This window comes from Balaenoptera ricei, chromosome 1 (assembly GCF_028023285.1).
Source record: "Balaenoptera ricei isolate mBalRic1 chromosome 1, mBalRic1.hap2, whole genome shotgun sequence".
Taxonomy (NCBI): domain Eukaryota; kingdom Metazoa; phylum Chordata; class Mammalia; order Artiodactyla; family Balaenopteridae; genus Balaenoptera; species Balaenoptera ricei.
The window spans coordinates 36,914,514-36,931,738 of record NC_082639.1 but is presented as its reverse complement, the minus strand read 5'-3'; the positions used below and the strand labels follow the sequence as shown (position 1 = coordinate 36,931,738).

The 17,225-nt window shown below is 45.6% G+C and overlaps 1 protein-coding gene, 1 non-coding gene and 2 pseudogenes across 2 annotated transcripts; 2 read left to right on the top strand and 2 right to left on the bottom strand.

Moving 5' to 3' along the window:
* Window positions 1-2,423: 2,423 nt before the first annotated feature.
* LOC132349466 (large ribosomal subunit protein eL33-like) lies at window positions 2,424-2,762 on the bottom strand (annotated as a pseudogene).
* A 3,266-nt stretch (window positions 2,763-6,028) lies between these two features.
* On the top strand, window positions 6,029-9,980 carry LOC132350825 (MARCKS-related protein-like; annotated as a pseudogene).
* On the top strand, window positions 9,452-9,567 carry LOC132355100 (U5 spliceosomal RNA). Its single transcript, XR_009499525.1, has one exon. It is a non-coding gene; the product is annotated as a U5 spliceosomal RNA (small nuclear RNA).
* A 1,633-nt stretch (window positions 9,981-11,613) lies between the features above and the next one.
* Window positions 11,614-13,142, bottom strand: LOC132349456 (transcriptional adapter 2-alpha-like). Its single transcript, XM_059897841.1, is given in 3 exon segments — window positions 11,614-12,445; window positions 12,447-12,851; window positions 12,853-13,142. Coding segments are annotated over 3 exon segments (1,257 nt in total). The 5' UTR covers window positions 13,044-13,142; the 3' UTR covers window positions 11,614-11,784.
* Between the last annotated feature and the right edge of the window lie 4,083 nt (window positions 13,143-17,225).

Here is a 17,225-nt window from a genome sequence, read left to right as displayed (position 1 = left end):
TCTATCTATCTATCTATCTATCTATCTATCTATCTATCTATCTATCATCTTTGGCCCTCACGAGATGATTATTCTCCTGGGTTCATGACATTATCATCAGTGGTCTATGGAAGGCTCCTCTTGCTATTCATTCATTTATCTATTTATCATTAATTATTTCTTTATTTTATTCTCATTCGCCTTCTTTTCCCAGGCAAATATCCCACTATGTTTAATATATATCTTCTTGTTTTTTGTTCTTATAAAATGGGTATTGTGTGCATGTATTATTTACGTGCAAGGATTTTAAAAGTTATATTAATATTATTGTATCGTGCATCTCATTTTTATCACTAAACATTCTATTTTTGATGCAATGCGACATCTAATACATTATTTCCAACTGTTGCATAATAGTACATTTTACCCATTTTACCTGCTGTTCTCCCAGTGATGGATGTCAGGTTGTCTCCAAGGATGCTGCAGACAATGCTCCATAAAATAAAATTAGGCCTTTATTTCACATCATACAGAAAAAAAATCTAGATAATTAGGGATTCAATTGTAAAAACGTTAAAACTTTCAGAAGAAAATACGACTATATTTTTATAACGTTAGGGTAGGGAAAGATTTCTTAAAATCTAGAAAACTATAAAGTGAAAATTCAGGAATTGAATATATTAAAACTTCTGTATGATAATAAACAAATAAAAAAACAACTGACAGACTACAGGAAATAACTTGCAATACATATAAACTGTCAAAGGTTTAGTTTCCTCAATATAAAGAGTAAGAACCCCTACAAGTCAATAAGCAAAAGATAAAAAACAAGTTAAAAATGGATAAAAGACCAGAACAGGCAGTTCCGGGAATGGGAAACTGGAATTACCAATAAACATGAGAAGATACTCACATGTATTTCTCTCTATGTATTTTTAAAAGATTACTTGTTACCTAAGTCTCTGAGTGTTAAAACACATCTTCTGGGTTGAATTATTATCATAATAAGTACATGATTGATCAAAACAAGATAAGAATTTTCAACCTAAAAAGTAAAAAGTAAAGTAAAAAACAAAGTAAAAATTTACTAAAAAGTAAAAATTTATTGGAAATACATCTAATGAGATGAACAAACTTTTATTTTTCAGTTGGTATACATAAAGTGAGACAGAGTTTGTTGCCAATTCTATTCTTATTTTTGTTTTCACAAGTAAAAGATCTAAGAAACCTTAAAATAAATAAATAGATTGGAGTTGGAGAGAGTTTTTTATAGTAATGTCACTATATGTCCCTTTGTTGGATGTCCTAGGCATTGTGGTATACTCAAACAATGGAATACTGTGCAGAAAATAAAATGGATGTACTGGAACTAGGTTTACAGATACCAACACAAATAAATCTTGAAAATGTAATGTTGAATTAAAAAAAAAAGGAAGTTAGGGACTTCCCTGATGGTCCAGTGGGTTAGACTCCGCGCTCCCAATGCAGGGGGCCTGGGTTCAATTCCTGGCCAGGGAACTAGATTCTGCATGCATCCAGCAACTAAGAGTCTGCATGCCACAACTAAGAAGTGCACATGCCACATCTAAGAGGTGCGCATGCCACAACTAAGAAGTCCACATGCCACAACTCTGAGCCCGCATGCTGCAACTAAAAAAAAAAGATCCTGCATGCCACAACTAAAAAAAAAAAAAATCCCGCATGCCGCAATGAAGATCTCGCGTGCTGCAACTTAGACCCAGTGCAGCCAAAATAAATAAATAAATATCTTTCTTAAAAAAGGAAGTTACAGGGAATTCCCTGGCGGTCCAGTGGTTAGGACTCTGCACTTTCACTGCTGAGGGCCCAGGTTCAATCATTGGTCAGGGAGCTAGGGGAGCTAGGATCCCCAGAAGCCCCACTATGTGGCCAAAAAAAGGAAGTTACCAAAGGATGGATGAAGTAAGATATTTATATTAAATATATATTTCTTTAATTAATTATTTTAATGATTTGTTTATTTATTAATTATATTAATAATTATATTAAATTTAAAAAACACATAACTTGGGACTTCCCTGGTGGTGCAGTGGTTAAGACTCCGTGCTCCCAATGCAGGGGGCCTGGGTTCGATCCCTGGTCAGGGAACTAGATCCCACGTGCATGCTGCAACTAGGGAGCCGGTGAGCCGTAACTAAGGAGCCCCCTTGCTGCAACTAAGACCCAGTGCAACCAAATAAATAAATAAAATAAGTATTAAAAAAAGACATGAAAAACACATGACTGACATTGTTGGTGGATGGAGGACACACCAACTTCAGCGGAGTAGGTATCAATGGATAGAGGGGGAGTAAATGGGATTGGGGGAACAAATGCAGGCTTCAAATGTGTATATAAGGTTTTGGTTTTTGTTTTGTTTTTATAAGAGAACATCCACACTTTTATTTATTTACTTTTTAATAAATTTAAATTCTTGAGGGATACAGCATCACACAGATTCTGAGTTCAATGGCCTTAGCAGGAAAGTTGCTTCAGAATTCGGCAGGAACCATGCCATTGTTTCCATGGGCATGAATTACCTTTTCCCAGTTACTCTCTTTGGTTTGGTTTGCCACCAGGAGTCACTGTGCTGTCTCTGCTTTGTACACATAAGGACATCTCTTGCTTAGATAGAATTCGGTTTCATCCCAAGCATAAACACCTTCAGTTCTCAGAAGAGCTGTGTGCTCCCTCTGCTTCCAGAGACCCTGCTTAGAGCCAGCAAAAATGGCCTTGCACCAGAGCCTTCCAGACATATTCATCATTTTAAAGTCCTCTTCCCAGCAGGCCTCCACAGGCTCCAAAACGGAGGTAAGGGAGCTATGTTAACTTTTGTTTACTTTTCAAACATATCTAAAGCACATCTGAAAAAATGTTCATATCTATTAAATCTGAGTATCAGGTGTGTTTTTGTCCTCTACACTTTTCTGTGGAGTTAGAAATAGTTCATGATGAACTTTTAAAGTAATAAAGAATGAGGAGTGAGGAAGTAGAGACCAGGGGAAAAACTAAGAACTCTGTTTTACTATAGAAGTTATTTCACCTAAATGTATCCTGAAATCTCTGCTGTTTGAATCAATTTCAAAGCACTGTTTAGATAATTACAAAAGTCATTTAAAACATCTAGTATGAAAATTAATTAATTCAAAATGGTACCAGTTGATGCAAATGCATCCACAGTAAAGACTACTAAGCTTCGAGGTGAAACTCAGTGGAAACTAATTGTTTAGAATGAAAGTTTCATTTGTTCTCTTGTGGCTGTAGGAAAGTTTGTTTTTAATAAAGAGATTTCTGTCCGAATTTTTCTCTGAAACAAAAATACCCAGTGAAGTTTTTTCTTTGTTGTGGTTGATCACTATATTCCAAAAGGAGACTGCAGTTGGAGGGTGATGTAGGTCTAGTAAGTTCACCCTCCCCCGCTGCCCCTTCCTGTACCCCCTCCACCGTCTTACCCTCTCCCTTTCTTTTTCAGCTGGGAGTTGATGGAGGCTACCTGGCCTGCAGGGATGAACCAGCGGGGAGGAAAGATAGCTGGTGCCCTGGAGGGGGACGGTCTTTGATGGGAGGAGGGCAGAGGAAGGGACCCTCTGCTGGGCGCTGTTAGGTTGGGGCGTGGGAAGATAAGGAAGTAGCTTCTGCTTTCTCAGCGACTTCTGTAGTGGGGTTATCTGCTGAACTTGAGAGCTGGGGAGGAGGTGTGGGATGGTTTCGGTGAGAGAAGAAGGTATATAGTGAGCGCCTCGAGAGTGGGAAGCAGAGCCAACTAGAGACATGTCGAGTAATATCCAGACCTTCATCAGAGGCCTGGCTCAGTGGTCTGATTTTTCCAGCAGTTCAGCTGCTACAGGGCAGATGCTGAAAAGGTAGAGGAATATAAGGGCCAGAGGGGTGGGAGGAGGAGGAGGAACTGCTGGCGAGGGATAGGATGGAGGGCCAGCTCCACAGAGATCCTCACTGTGGTGATTACTACTGCACCCTCTCCCTCCCCTCCTCCTCCTGCCACCTTGGAGTCAGAGTCTGGATCCTTCCTCTTACCTCACTTGACCTCCATCCTCCTCCCCTCCCACTCCCCAACTTCCTTCATCTGTCCTTTAATTTCTCTCTCCAGGCTCTTCACTCTCTCCATCTGTACTGGCTCCTTCCCAACGTGTTTAAGCATGTTTAACACTCTCCTAATATTAACAAAAGGGGCAGAGGGAGGCTGCCATTAATCCCACACCCCTTCCAGCTACCGGCTCTATTTCGCTTTACAGGCCCAATGTCTCAGAAGCATTGCCTGAGTTCTCTACCTCCCGTGGCCTCCCTCATCAGCTCCCTGCAGTTGGGCTTCCATCACCCCCCACCCCCGTGGTCACCAGCAAATGCCTTGTTGTTGCATCCAATGGACTTTCCTGTCCCCACCTCACTTGATCACTCATTTGACAGAGCTAACCACTTCCTTCTTGAAACTTATATTCTGCCCTTGATTTCTTTTTTCTTTTTTTTTGGCTGCGTTGGGTCTTAGTTGCGGCCTCAAGGGGGTCTTCCTTGAGGTGTGTGGGATCTTTCGTTGCGGCGTGGGCTCTTCGTTGTGGTGCAGGCTTCTCTAGTTGTGGTGCACTGCCCTTGATTTCTGTGCCGTCCACACTGCTGCTTTTCCTCTGGCCTTCCTAATTTCACTGCTCCTTCTGCCGCGCCTCCCTTAGGCCACTGTTCTCTAGGGACCTATCCTAGACTTTTTTTCCTCTCCTCACTTTCCACTCTTTCTCCTTGAGCAATCCTGGCAACCCCCTGGTCCAGGCTGCCTTTTATTTCTCTCTGGCTTTACTGTTCAGTCCTAAATCATCCCCCAAACGTCTTGCCCTCAGTCTCCTTACTTTAGCCAGTATGGATGTCCAGTGGTTCTCAACTTAGCCTGCATCAGAATCATGTGGAGGATTGTTAACATGCAGGTATCTGGGTCCCACCTGGAGTTTCTGATTCAGTAGGTCTGAGGTGCGGCCCAGTCATTTGCATTTCTAACGAGTACCCAGGTACATTAGGTGTATTTTCTAGGGTACCATGACAAAGCGTCACAAACTGGGTGGCTTAACAGAACTTTATTGTCTGACAGCTCTGGGGGCCTCATTTAAACTAATTACATCTGCAGTGGCTTTATTTCCAAACAAGTCACATTCTGAGTAATGGGGGTTAGCATTTCAACATATGAATTTGGAGGAGGGGGGACACAATTCAACTCATAATACTGATAACACCAGGTGATGCTGATGCTGCTTCAAAACACTAATCTGATCATATTATTCTTTAAAGCTTTTCAGAGGTTTCCCATTGTTCTCAAGGTAAATCCAAAGTCTTAGTTTGGCACTGAAGACCCAATCTCGTCCTGTCATTTAGCCACTTGTCCTTTTACCTCTCAGGCTCACACTGCTCATGGTGCCTCTCTGCCTAGACCCCCCTCACCACACTACTTCTATGGATCCTTTATTGCTCAGCCTATGTGTCACTGAAATTGTCATCAGTGCTCATCACACATACCTGTCTCTTAGGGCCTAGCACAGGGTTTGACACAGTGTTCCATACATTTTTGTTGCATCAATGTATGAAAACAATTATTTTCAAGCCTCTTTAAAAAAATTCAATTTTAATTTTTTTAATTCAAGAGAAATTTTAATTTGGAGTATTATAAAACAAAATCATAAAATAGGTAAGCAACAAGGATATACTGTATAGCACAGGAAATTATAGCCATTATCTATAATCTATAATGGAGTATAATTTGCAAAAATACTGAATCACTATGCTGTACACCTGAAACTAACATAATATTGTAAATCAAATGTACTTCAGTAAACAAACAAACATGCATTCAGGCGCGGAGCTGGACGGGCGCAGCTGGCAGGTCGGACGCGGAGGGGGGTGCAGCTGGATTCCCGCCCCCTTCCCCCTCCGCCGAGAGCCCCAACCCCTCCGCCGGCCAGGCCCACCCAACTGAACTATCCTCTGCGGGCGCGAGCCCGGGACGGCTCGGGGCGCCCCCAGCAGAAGCCCCACCATGGGCAGTCAGAGCTCCAAGGCTCCCGGGGGCTACGTGACCACTGAGGAGGCAGCAGGCGCCTCCCCGCTAAGGTCAACAGACAGGAGAACGGCCACGTGAAAAGCAATGGAAACTTCTCCCCCAAAGATGAAGGGGAGTCGCCCCCCTGAACGGAACAGAGGAGGCAGCCGGGGCCCCTGGCGATGCCATCAAGCCAGCACCCCCTAGCCAGGGCGTTGAGGTCAAGGGGGAGCGTCCCCCCTCCAACCCCCGCCAAGGAGACCTCCAAGAAGAAGAAATTCTCTTTGAAGAAGCCTTTCAAATTGAGTGGCCTGTCCTTCAAGAGAAATCGGAAGGAGGGAGGGGGTGACTCGTCTGCCTTCTCACCCACAGAGGAAGGGCAGGAGCAGGGAGAGGTCGGTGCCTGCAGCGAGGGAGGCACTGCCCAGGAAGGGAAGGCTGCCGCCACCAGACAGCCAGGAGCCCCAGGCCAAAGGGGCAGAGGTTGGTGCTGCTTCCAAGGGAGGAGACACCGAAGAGGCAGGGCCCCAGGCACAGAGCATCCACTCCCTGGGGGCCCTATATCAGCGAGCGAGCAGAATGAGTAGCTGGGTGGGGGCAGGTGGGTGATCTCTAAACTGCAAAAACTGTGCTGTCCTTGTGAGGTCACTGCCTCGACCTGGTGCCCTGGCTGCCTTCCTGTGCCTAGAAGGGAAGGAGCGGTTGCCCCCGAGCCACGTTCACTCTCCTCCTCTCCCTCCTGTGCATTCTCCCATTGTTGCAGCACAAATAGAAATGAAGTTTTCCCTCTCCTTAGAACAAGGAAAATAAAGGGAACAGTGAACAGGCTGTAGAAGAAATATAACCTGGCCTGAAAGAGTTAATCACTCCTAGTTGTTTTTTTAAACTGTTACTAACCTGTAGTGTCTGTACCTAGATTTGTACTTCACAAAGCTAAACTATTACTACCTTTTAAAAAAATTAATATTTATTTATTTATTTTTGACTGTGTTGGGTCTTCATTGCTGTGCGAGGGCTTTCTATAGTTGCGGCGAGTGAGGGCCACTCTTCATTGCAGTGCGCGGGCCTCTCACTATCGCGGTCTCTCTTGTTGCGGAGCACAGGCTCCAGACGTGCAGGCTCAGTAGTTGTGGCTCACGGGCCTAGTTGCTCCGCGGCATGTGGGATCTTCCCAGACCAGGGCTGGAACCCATGTCCCCTGCATTGGCAGGCAGATTCTCAACCGCTGCGCCACCAGGGAAGCCCTATTACTCCTTTTTTCAAAAAATTAAATTTTTTTATGGCTGCATTGGGTCTTCGTTGCTGTGCACAGGCTTTCTCTAGTTGAGATGAGTGGGAGCTACTCTACTTTGCCTTGTGCAGGCTTTATATCGTGGTTGCTTCCCTTGTTGTGGAGCATGAGCTCTAGGCGCGCGGGTTCAGTAGCTGTGGCACGTGGGCTCAGTAGTTGTGGCTTGCAGGCTCTAGAGTGTAGGCTCAGTAGTTGTGGCACACTGGCTGAGTTGCTCCTCGGCATCTGGGATCTTCCTGGGGCCAGGGCTCGAACCCGTGTCCCCTGCATTGGCAGGTGGATTCTTAACCACTGTGCCACCCCGAACCTATGACTCTTTAACACTATGTGAATTACATCCTGCACTGCCTTGTAGCAAATCACCCCCTGTAGCATTTGCACTTCAGAAAAAAGGTCGCAGGCCAACAGCCCAGAGACAAACCGACCCAATTACCGGGCTGCCTGATGCCAGCAGTGACTGTTTTGAAATAACGCAGGAAGAAGAAGAATGCAAGACCTTCACTACTTTGATCCTTATCATATATCCCAGACTGCGAGCCCCACATATAAAATCTTTTCCGATTCCCGAAGGAGATGGGGGCACAGTTCTTCAGGCGCTAGCCTGCTGTGTCTTCCCTTCTGCCTGGCAGAAAAATGAAGCCATCTCTCTCTTCCTCCAAAATCTCTGTCTCCGTATTTCTGTTCGGCATTGGTGCACAGGGAAGCTGATATTGCGGCAACACCATCATCCATCTGCTCTTCCTCTTAAGGCCAGTTGAAGATGGTCCCTTGCAGTTTCCCAAGTTAGGTTAGTGATGTGAAATTCTCCTGCCCCTGGCCCTACCTCCTTCCCTGTCCCCAGCCGCGCAGAAGGCAGTTTGCTGGTTGTCTTCCCCAATTCTTCTCCAAGTAGGTTATGTTTACTCCCCAAATCCCTGAGCCAGAGGTGGGGTTGCCTACACTCCCAAACCCTGAGTGTCCACCTTGCCCTGTTGTTTGTAGTCTCTTGTGCTGTGCCTACAGTGGCACCTGGGCGGGGGAGGACACTGCCCTCGTCTAGGTTTTTCTAAATGTCTTACTCAAGTTGCAACCTCCAGCTTGTGAATCAACTGTGTCTCTTTTTTGACTTGTAAGCAAGTATTAAGCTTTGGGGTTGGGGGGAGGTCTGTAATGTGAAACAACTTCTTGTCTTCCCTCCCCCCACATTGTTGTAAATAACTTTTAACGGCCAAACCCCAGATTTGCACTTTTTTTTTTTCCTAACTGCTAAGACCATTTTCTTCCCCCTGGTCTTACTGTAACATTTGGAAAAGGAATAAATGTCGTCCCTTAAAAAAAATAAAATAAAATAAAACAGACTTTCTGGGACTTCCCTGGTGGCACAGTGGTTAAGAATCCGCCTGCCAGTGCAGGGGACACGGGTTCGAGCCCTGGTCCCGGAAGATCCCACAGGCCACGGAGCAACAACGCCCGTGCGCCACAACTACTGAGCCTGCGCTCTAGAGCCCGCGTGCCGCAACTACTAAAGCCCGCACGCCTACAGCCCGTGCTCCGCAACAAGAGAAGCCACCGCAATGAGAAGCCCGCGCACCGCAATGAAGAGTAGCCCCCGCTCGCGGCAACTAGAGAAAGCTCACGTGCAGCAACAAAGAGCCAACACAGCCAAAAATAAATAAATATATAAATAAAACTTAAAGGAAAAAAAAAGAAGACTAAAAAAATAAAGGGAAATCTGCCCCAACCTGTGAAATTATCTTAAAAACAAAACAAAACAAAACAAAAACAAACAAAAAAACAGACTTTCTGGTTGGACTCGGCGACTATATTCCTATCTGGCTTCTGCTCCGCCCCCTGGTGGTGGCTCTAGACCGAGCAGGAAAACTAATAAACGAAGGCATTTGCCGAAGCGCGAGGTTGGTGACTGGGCTTCATTTACATACCCACAATGCATTGCATTCCGGGTCTTGCCTACTTTCAAAAGGCTAGATTCTTGTATTTCTTTTGACTCCCGCCCCCGCTCGAAATCAGGATATTTTCAGAGAATTGTCTGAAATAATGGCAGAACTCACTCGTTGTTTGCGGGTAAATAGTTACCATTGGTGACTTGGGACTTACCGTTAGCCGAGGACTGTGTGAGAGGATGTGACGCCATACTCTGGTTTCTCTTCAGAACGCATAAATCTTTCGCCTTTTACTAAAGATTTCCGTGGAGAGAAACAACTCCGAGTTTCTCATCAATTTTTTGAGGCCTTGTTTTCACAAGGCTAATAACTTTGTACAAAAAGTAGAGGAATGTTCTGTACTTCTGTGGGTCTGACGGTAGCGTTCCCCGTTCTGGGAAAAAGTGGTAAGGCAGTTCTGGTTTTGTTGCAGGTCGTGTTTGTGTTGGTGTGTTCCGATTTGTTCTTTTTTTTTTTTTTTTTTAGAAATTTCATGTAATGTCTGAAACATTTATATTAACATATTTCCATACATATTTCCATACAAGTACAAATATAAGATTTTTAGAAATTTCATGTAATCCGATTTGTTCTTGTCCAGCGTGTGGTGTGTCGTGTTTTCTTCCCCCTTGATGGTTGTATCGTTGGTGTTTTCGCGGTGAGGCGCGTGATATCCGTGCGGTTTCGGAACCTGGGCAAGCACCTGGAGTGCCATCGGTTGGCGGCGCGAGACCAGTGAAGTACAGTGGCGAGCCGTGCTTGCGGTTTCTGGCTGTTATTCGTAAGCAGCTGGACTCCTCTGTGGGAGCAAGGTGTGGTGTTCCGTTCCTGTGAGGTTGTCTTCGGAAAGCGGGTCTGGTGTGGACGGTGAAGCTGGTGCTCGCGGAGTCGTGTGGTAGCGTGGGGCGGTGATATTGACCCTGGTTAGAGGAAGGCGGCACCCGTGGGTGGGAGGAGGAGAGGCGAGACAAGCGCCCACCGTTTCCTTAGCGCGAGCGGCCCCACGGTTTTCAGAAATGCATGTACTCACGGAGCTGCAGAACGCACTTTGTTCCTAGGGCTTCGGGTTTATGTTTGCACGTTGAAGACCACCACGCATGAACTTGAACTGCTTCTTGTGCTCGGCACGGGGCCTGGCACGGAGCAAGTCAATCGTGCAGTAGACGGTTGCTAGCTGTAGAGTATCCGCTTAACCTGGCTTTGGTTAGGTCTTGAATTCAAGTGGAGGCTTGGGCCTATTTGTCTGCAAAGGTCTTTCAAGGCAGTACGTGAGCACCTCAGGCGAGATCCACGTCTCTGGGACTGTGGTTCTAACTGCTGCACTTGTGGAACTGGGCTTTTCTAAAAACTTCAAAAAAATTGAAGTATAGTTGGTTGATTTTTGTGTGATACATGTTTATTTTATTATGTATTTATTTATTTGAAGTAGCACAACATTTTTTTATTTTTTTAACATTTTATATTTATTTATTATTTTTTTTAAACCTTTCTTTTAATTGATTTATTTATTTTATATTTATTTTTGGCTGTGTTGGGTCTTCGTTTTTGTGCGAGGGCTTTCTCCAGTTGCGGCGAGTGGGGGCCACTCTTTTTATTTATTTATTTATTTATTTATTTATTTATTTATGGCTGCGTTGGGTCTTCGTTTCTGTGCGAGGGCTTTCTCTAGTTGCGGCAAGTGGGGGCCCCTCTTCATTGCGGTGCGCGGGCCTCTCACTATCGTGGCCTCTCTTGTTGCGGAGCACAGGCTCCAGATGCGCAGGCTCAGTAATTGTGGCTCACGGGCCTAGTTGCTCCGCGGCATGTGGGATCTTCCCAGACCAGGGCTCGAACCCGTGTCCCCTGCATTGGCAGGCGGACTCTCAACCACTGCGCCACCAGGGAAGCCCTGTAGCACAACATTTTAATCCATTAATTCTAAAAATAACAGAGACATTTTATATCCAGTGTCACCTCCTCAAGAGCCTACTGCAGATTAGACAGCCAGACTGCAACTTACAAAGCCAGACATTAAAGTTGAAGATGCAGTTTGGGACAACACCATCATGGGGAGATTTTCCTCCTCTTTGCTCATAAACGTAAGTTGTCAGCTTAAAAGAATCCTCAGACAGAAAGAGAAAGCTTTCTCTCTCTATAACCTCTTTATTTTAAATCTGTCTGTAATGTTTGAAGACAAAACAGATAATCAGAAAACCAACCTCCCAAGCAAGTACAAGGATCTGAGCTGGACTCCTGGGACTAAAGACTGGTTTAGTTCTATTTCTACCAACACTGTGACGTGAGGTGCTGTGGTTCTTGTTTTAGTTAGAAGAGGGGTTAGGAATGAATGCCCACACACAGTTAATAATAGCTTATCTCGCACATAACTCTGCAGCAGAATACCAACAACAGCAGTATTTTAAAGCAGGGGGGAGAAGAAAGTAGACATTAATACAACTTAAGGTTTCCTTGGTTCTTCCCCTCTTTTTACAAGGAGAATTCAGCTCAAAAACAAAACTCCAGAATGCCCGTACTGTCCTTTGGCCCACCAGGCCCGGAGAGCCTCAGGCTTTAGTGATGTATCCTTCTCGGATGAGGAAATCATAGATTTTCCGGGTTTTGTTCACGTCTATCTTGATGAGTGCTCTTGCCTGTGCCAGTCTCAAGCCTCCTTGCTTGTTACATTCGTTCAGTAGAGCAGATTTGTATTCTAAATAGGCTCCTGGGGCCAATCTCACCACCTGACAGAGCTCCTTTTCTTTTTCATTCAACTTCTCTGTGCCAGGGAGGCCAGTGAGGTTCAAGGGCGGTGCACTTCGTGTACCTGAATTCGAAGCCACTGGTACGGAAGAACTCAGGCCAGAATCAATGGCAGCCCGCCGGCGGAGCCCCTGCTGGCAGGCGCTACCGTCCTGGAGGTACTGGAGAACCTCCGAGAGCATAGTGCGTTTGAGGCGTTCCTCTTCTCGAGTCTTCTTGAGGTGATCATAGGTTCTGGCACTACAAAAGTTGGTAATGCCTGCTGTCCTGTATTCCTGGAGCCTCTTGATTTCCCTTCCGGGTTCGAATTCCAATGCATGGCTTTCAATGAACTTGTCATGTTCCACCGGCCCCACTATCCTTGCAAATCGCCTCATTGTTTCATAAAGGTCTTGGACTTCCTTGGGATACCGCCGTTCCATTAACTGAAACTTTCTAAGGTTGATTAATCCATGGTCTCTTATATAATTCGTGTAAAATGTCCGAGTCATCTTCAACAAAATCAATGTCTCTCAAGTCCCATTCTGCATACTTGTCAAACTCCTCAATGAAATCTGCTCGAGCTGGCATGTATCCTGCCATGTCCCGAGAAAGCAAGGAGTCAAAGGTAGGTCGGGGAGGGTCATCTGTAGAGTGAAATGGAATGGCTGTGTCAGCAGTTTTTGCCTCCTCTGCTTGCTTCAGGTTTAGCAGGGTAGATGCAAATAGAGGGTTATTGATGAAATGCTTCATGTAGTGCTTCTCACACTCCTCCTTGGTCTTGGTGCACATTTGATTGGCTACTTCCTGCCAATTTCCAAAGCCACAGTCCATCACAGCTTCTAAAAGGGCCATTTCTTCTTGAGCAGTCCAGCTGGGGTCAAGAACAGGTCATTATTTCGTAAGTATGATCACGTTGATGTTTCTTGTACTCAAATCCTCGAGTGAAACACTGTAAGCACAGGAAAAAAGGAGGTGGCCCACATTCAGCACACTTGATATGAGGCTCCATGAGGTAGGAGGAGCAGCCTCGGCAAGGTGGCTTATCAGAGGGGTCATTGCTAAAGGAACTCAAACGGTCCATTCCCCAGTTGGCAAAGACTGCTGCTTTGATCTTCCTCAATGTAGGGCTCCTTCAAGGAGATTTCAGAACTGGCCAACACAGACACCAAAGCTGACGACCCCCCCCCCCGCCCCCCTTACTGCATTCCCCTCCTCCGCGCCGAGGAAACGCCAGCGGCGCGCGCGCCCTGGGCTTGCGTGCTGGCTCCCGTGCGGCGCAGGCGCCATGATACATATTTATATATATACTTTGTGATGAGGTAGTTTAGCCTTAGAACTAGAATTGTTAAAAACAAGAGATCCTAGGAATTCCCTGGCGCTCCAGTGGTTAGGGCTCCACGCTTCCACTGCAGAGGGCGCGGGTTCTATCCCTAGTTGGGGAACAGAAACCGAGCAGGCCGCGCGGCGCGGCCAAAAAAAAGAAAAGGAAAAGGAAATGCTCGAGATTTTCTGTAGTTTCCAGTTTCTAATGTGGATCAAGACAGCAAGTAATTGCTGTAAATTTTAACTTTAGAAGTAAGCTTAGGGCTTCCCTGGTGGTGCAGGAGTTAAGAATCCGCCTGCCACTGCAGGGGACACGGGTTCGAGCCCTGGTCCCGGAAGATCCCACATGCCGCGGAGCAACTAAGCCCGGGCACCACAACTACTGAGCCTGTACTCTAGAGCCCGCGTGCCACAAGCACTGAAGCCCGCGCGCCTAGAGCCCGTGCCCGGCAGGAAGAGAAGCCACCGCAGTGAGAAGCCTGCGCACCGCACCGAAGAGCAGCCCCTGCTCCACGCAACTAGAGAAAGCCCGTGCGCAGCCACGAAGACCCAACACAGCCCAAAATAAATACAATGCATAAATTAGACAGACAAAAAAAAAAAAAAAAGCTTATACTACATGACAATCAAATGCAATATACAAACCTTAACTGGATCCTGGACCAAACCCAATAACACACCAAGAAAAGGAAGGCAGGAAGAAAGCAGAAGGTACACTTTTGGTACCTTTGTGGAAATTTTAATATGTACTCTGTTTCACATGACAGTATTGAATTAATAATTGTATTTGTTTTCTTGCTGTTGTAACAAATTATCACACGCTTAGTGACTTAAAACAACCCAGATTTATTCTCTTACAGTTCTGGAGGTCAGGAGTGTAGAATTAAGGTGTTGACAGGGCTGCACTCTTTTCTAGAGGCTTCAAGGGAGAATCTGTTCCCTTGCCTTTAGAAAGCTGCCTTCATTCCTTGGCCTGTGACCCCTTCCTTGCACTCCAAATCTCTTGCTTCTGTCGTGTCATCTCCTAACTAACTCTGGGTCCTCCTGCCGTCTAAAGACCCTCGTAATTACCTGGGGCCCACCTAGATAATCCAGGAGAATCTCCCCATCTCAAGATCCTTAATCACACCTGCAAAATCCCTTTTACCATGTGAAGTAACATATCTACAGGTTCCTGGGATTAGGATGTGGATGTATTTGGAGGCTATGACTCACACTACCACAATAATGATATAGTAATTATGTGGGAGAACGGCCTTATTCTTATAGACACGTAATGTGAAATATTTAGTAGTGAAATGTCATGCTATCGGAAACTTGCTAATAGCCCAGTAAACAGAAAGAGAGAAAGAAAATGTGTCATAGGTACTCATTCTTTCAACTTTTTGTAGTTTTGAACTTTTGGGAATAAAAAGTTGGGGGAAAATAAATGTATAGTGATACATTTCATGTAACGTATATTTGTTTTGGATATTTGTAGTATACTTAAGATTTCATTTTTATTTATTTATTTAAAAAAGTATTTATTTATTTGGCTGAGCCAGGTCTTAACTGTGGCATGCATGATCTTTAGCTATGGCATGAGAACCCTTAGTTGCAGCATGTGGGATCTAGGTCCCTGACCGGGGATCGAACCTGGGCCCCCTGCATTGGGAGCGTGGAGTCTTAGCCACTGGACCACCAGGGAAGTCCCTTAGGATTTCATTTTTTTAAAAGTTCCATTGTTATTAAACTATTATCATCTTAGACCAGTGGTTTCCAGATTGTTGGATTTTCCAATTATTAAAATTTCCAAAAAATTTCTGCGGTACTAATTTTAAAAATCATGATTCTACAAAAAGGCCATTCCAAGACTAAAAACAGTAAGAGTGACTTGACACCAAAGGACAGGACACGTCTTTAAAACAGGAAATCCATTTAGCTTTATGGAAGACATACCGATATTTCGTTAACTTTTCTCTCCTCCCTCCGCCCAAATAGAGGAAAGCTGAGGCTCAATTAGGCTGCCTTTGACCAACAAGATCGGGGCCGGTGATGCCCTCTTGTGGCATCCTGGAGAATTACTGCCATCTGACTTCATGTCCTCTGACTTTGAGGGACAATTCCCTCACAGTAACTCGGTCATTCATTAATATGTGCCAGGCATTGTTCTCAGCATCTGGGATATATCAGTAATGAAAACAAATATCCCTGCCCTGCTGGAGCTTACATTCAGGTGGGGAGACAGACAATAAATAAATAACACATAAATAAGTGCTATGGAAAAAACAGCAGTGGCAGGGGTTGGGGGTCAGAGTATAGGGGTTGGTAGTGTGGGATGCGACTTAAAAAAGGGTAACCCTTCCTGAGAAGATAACTTTGTTTTTTAAGAAAATTATTTATTTATTTGGTTGCACCGGGTCTTAGTTGCGGCAGGCGGGCTCCTTCGTTGTGGCTCGCCAGTTCCTTAGTTGTGGCGTGCACGTGGGATCTAGTTCCCTGACCAGGGATCGAACCCTGGCCCCCTGTATTGGGAGCACAGAGTCTTATCCACTGCACCACCAGGTAAGTCCTGAGAAGATAGCTTTTGTGTAAAGAGTTGAAAGGAGGTCAAGGAGTTAGCCATGCAGACACCTGGGGTGAGAGGTCTAGGAACAGAACCTCTCTCAAGTGTTCAGCAGAGAAGTCTGCACAAAAGCCCTAAAGCAGGAGCTTGTTTTTATTAATTAATTTATTTGTTTATTTATTTTTGGCTGTGTTGGGTCTTTCGTTTCTGTGCGAGGGCTTTCTCTAGCTGCGGCGAGCGGGGGGCCACTCTTCATCGCGGTGCGCGGGCCTCTCACTATCGCGGCCTCTCTTGTTGCGGAGCAGAGGCTCCAGACGCGCAGGCTCAGTAGTTGTGGCTCACGGGCCTAGTTGCTCCGCGGCATGTGGACTCTTCCCAGACCAGGGCTCGAACCCGTGTCCCCTGCTTTGGCAGGCAGATTCTCAACCACTGCGCCACCAGGGAAGCCCCAGGAGCTTGTTTTGTCAACTTCAAGAACCACACAGCCAATGTGTCTGGAGCCCAGTGAAGAAGAGAGAGGGACGTAGGAGAGAGTTCAGAAGTCATGGGAGACTAGATCACCCTGGAGGCCATAACAGTAAGGGCTTGGGCTTTACTCAGTGAAATGGAGAGCCCTGCAAGGTTCTGAGCAGAGTGACAGAATCTGAAGTTTACAAGGACCACTCTGGCTGCTGTGTCGACAAAGAGAATGGGGCAGAAAGCAGAGTCATCTAGAGGAGAGATGATGGTGGCTTGGACCCGAGTATTAGCAATGGAGGTAGTGAGACATAGTTGGATTCTGGATATATTTGGAAGGTAGAGTCGACAGACAGAATGGATCCAGAGGTTAAAGAGAGACATCAAGGAGAACACCACGATTTTGTTCTGAGTGGCAGGAAGGATGAGTTGCCATCAGCTGAGTTGGGGAAGATGGCACAGGACTGGGAGTTCAGATTTGGACACTGATGAAATACAAATCCATATTCTAAGGCAAGTCAAGGAAAATTTGAACACAAAAAATGTTCTCTGCCCTGTGGCCTCCTCTCTTCCCTCTACTGTGCATTGCGTATCGGCATCATGCCTCAACCAACCTCCCCACCGGCAGAAATAGCTGCTCAACTGTAAAGAGCGACATTCTCCTAGTATCAACAAGAGAACTCCTTAGGAGATAACCTTCCTTCTTGATCTTGTAAGGGGCCCTGATGACCCATGACCCATTACTTGCTTTGTAGGTGTAGATCTGGATTGTGTGAATGTCACTGTGTACGTCATTTAACGTACAAAGCCCTGGATAACTGTGCTTTGACCTCTCACAGGCAGAACAGTTCTTGGAGCTTTCTGAGAGGCTGCTCCCGGCTTATACGCCGCCCATTTGGCTCGAATAAAATTTTCCATTGCTTTCTTCGATCGACTGAT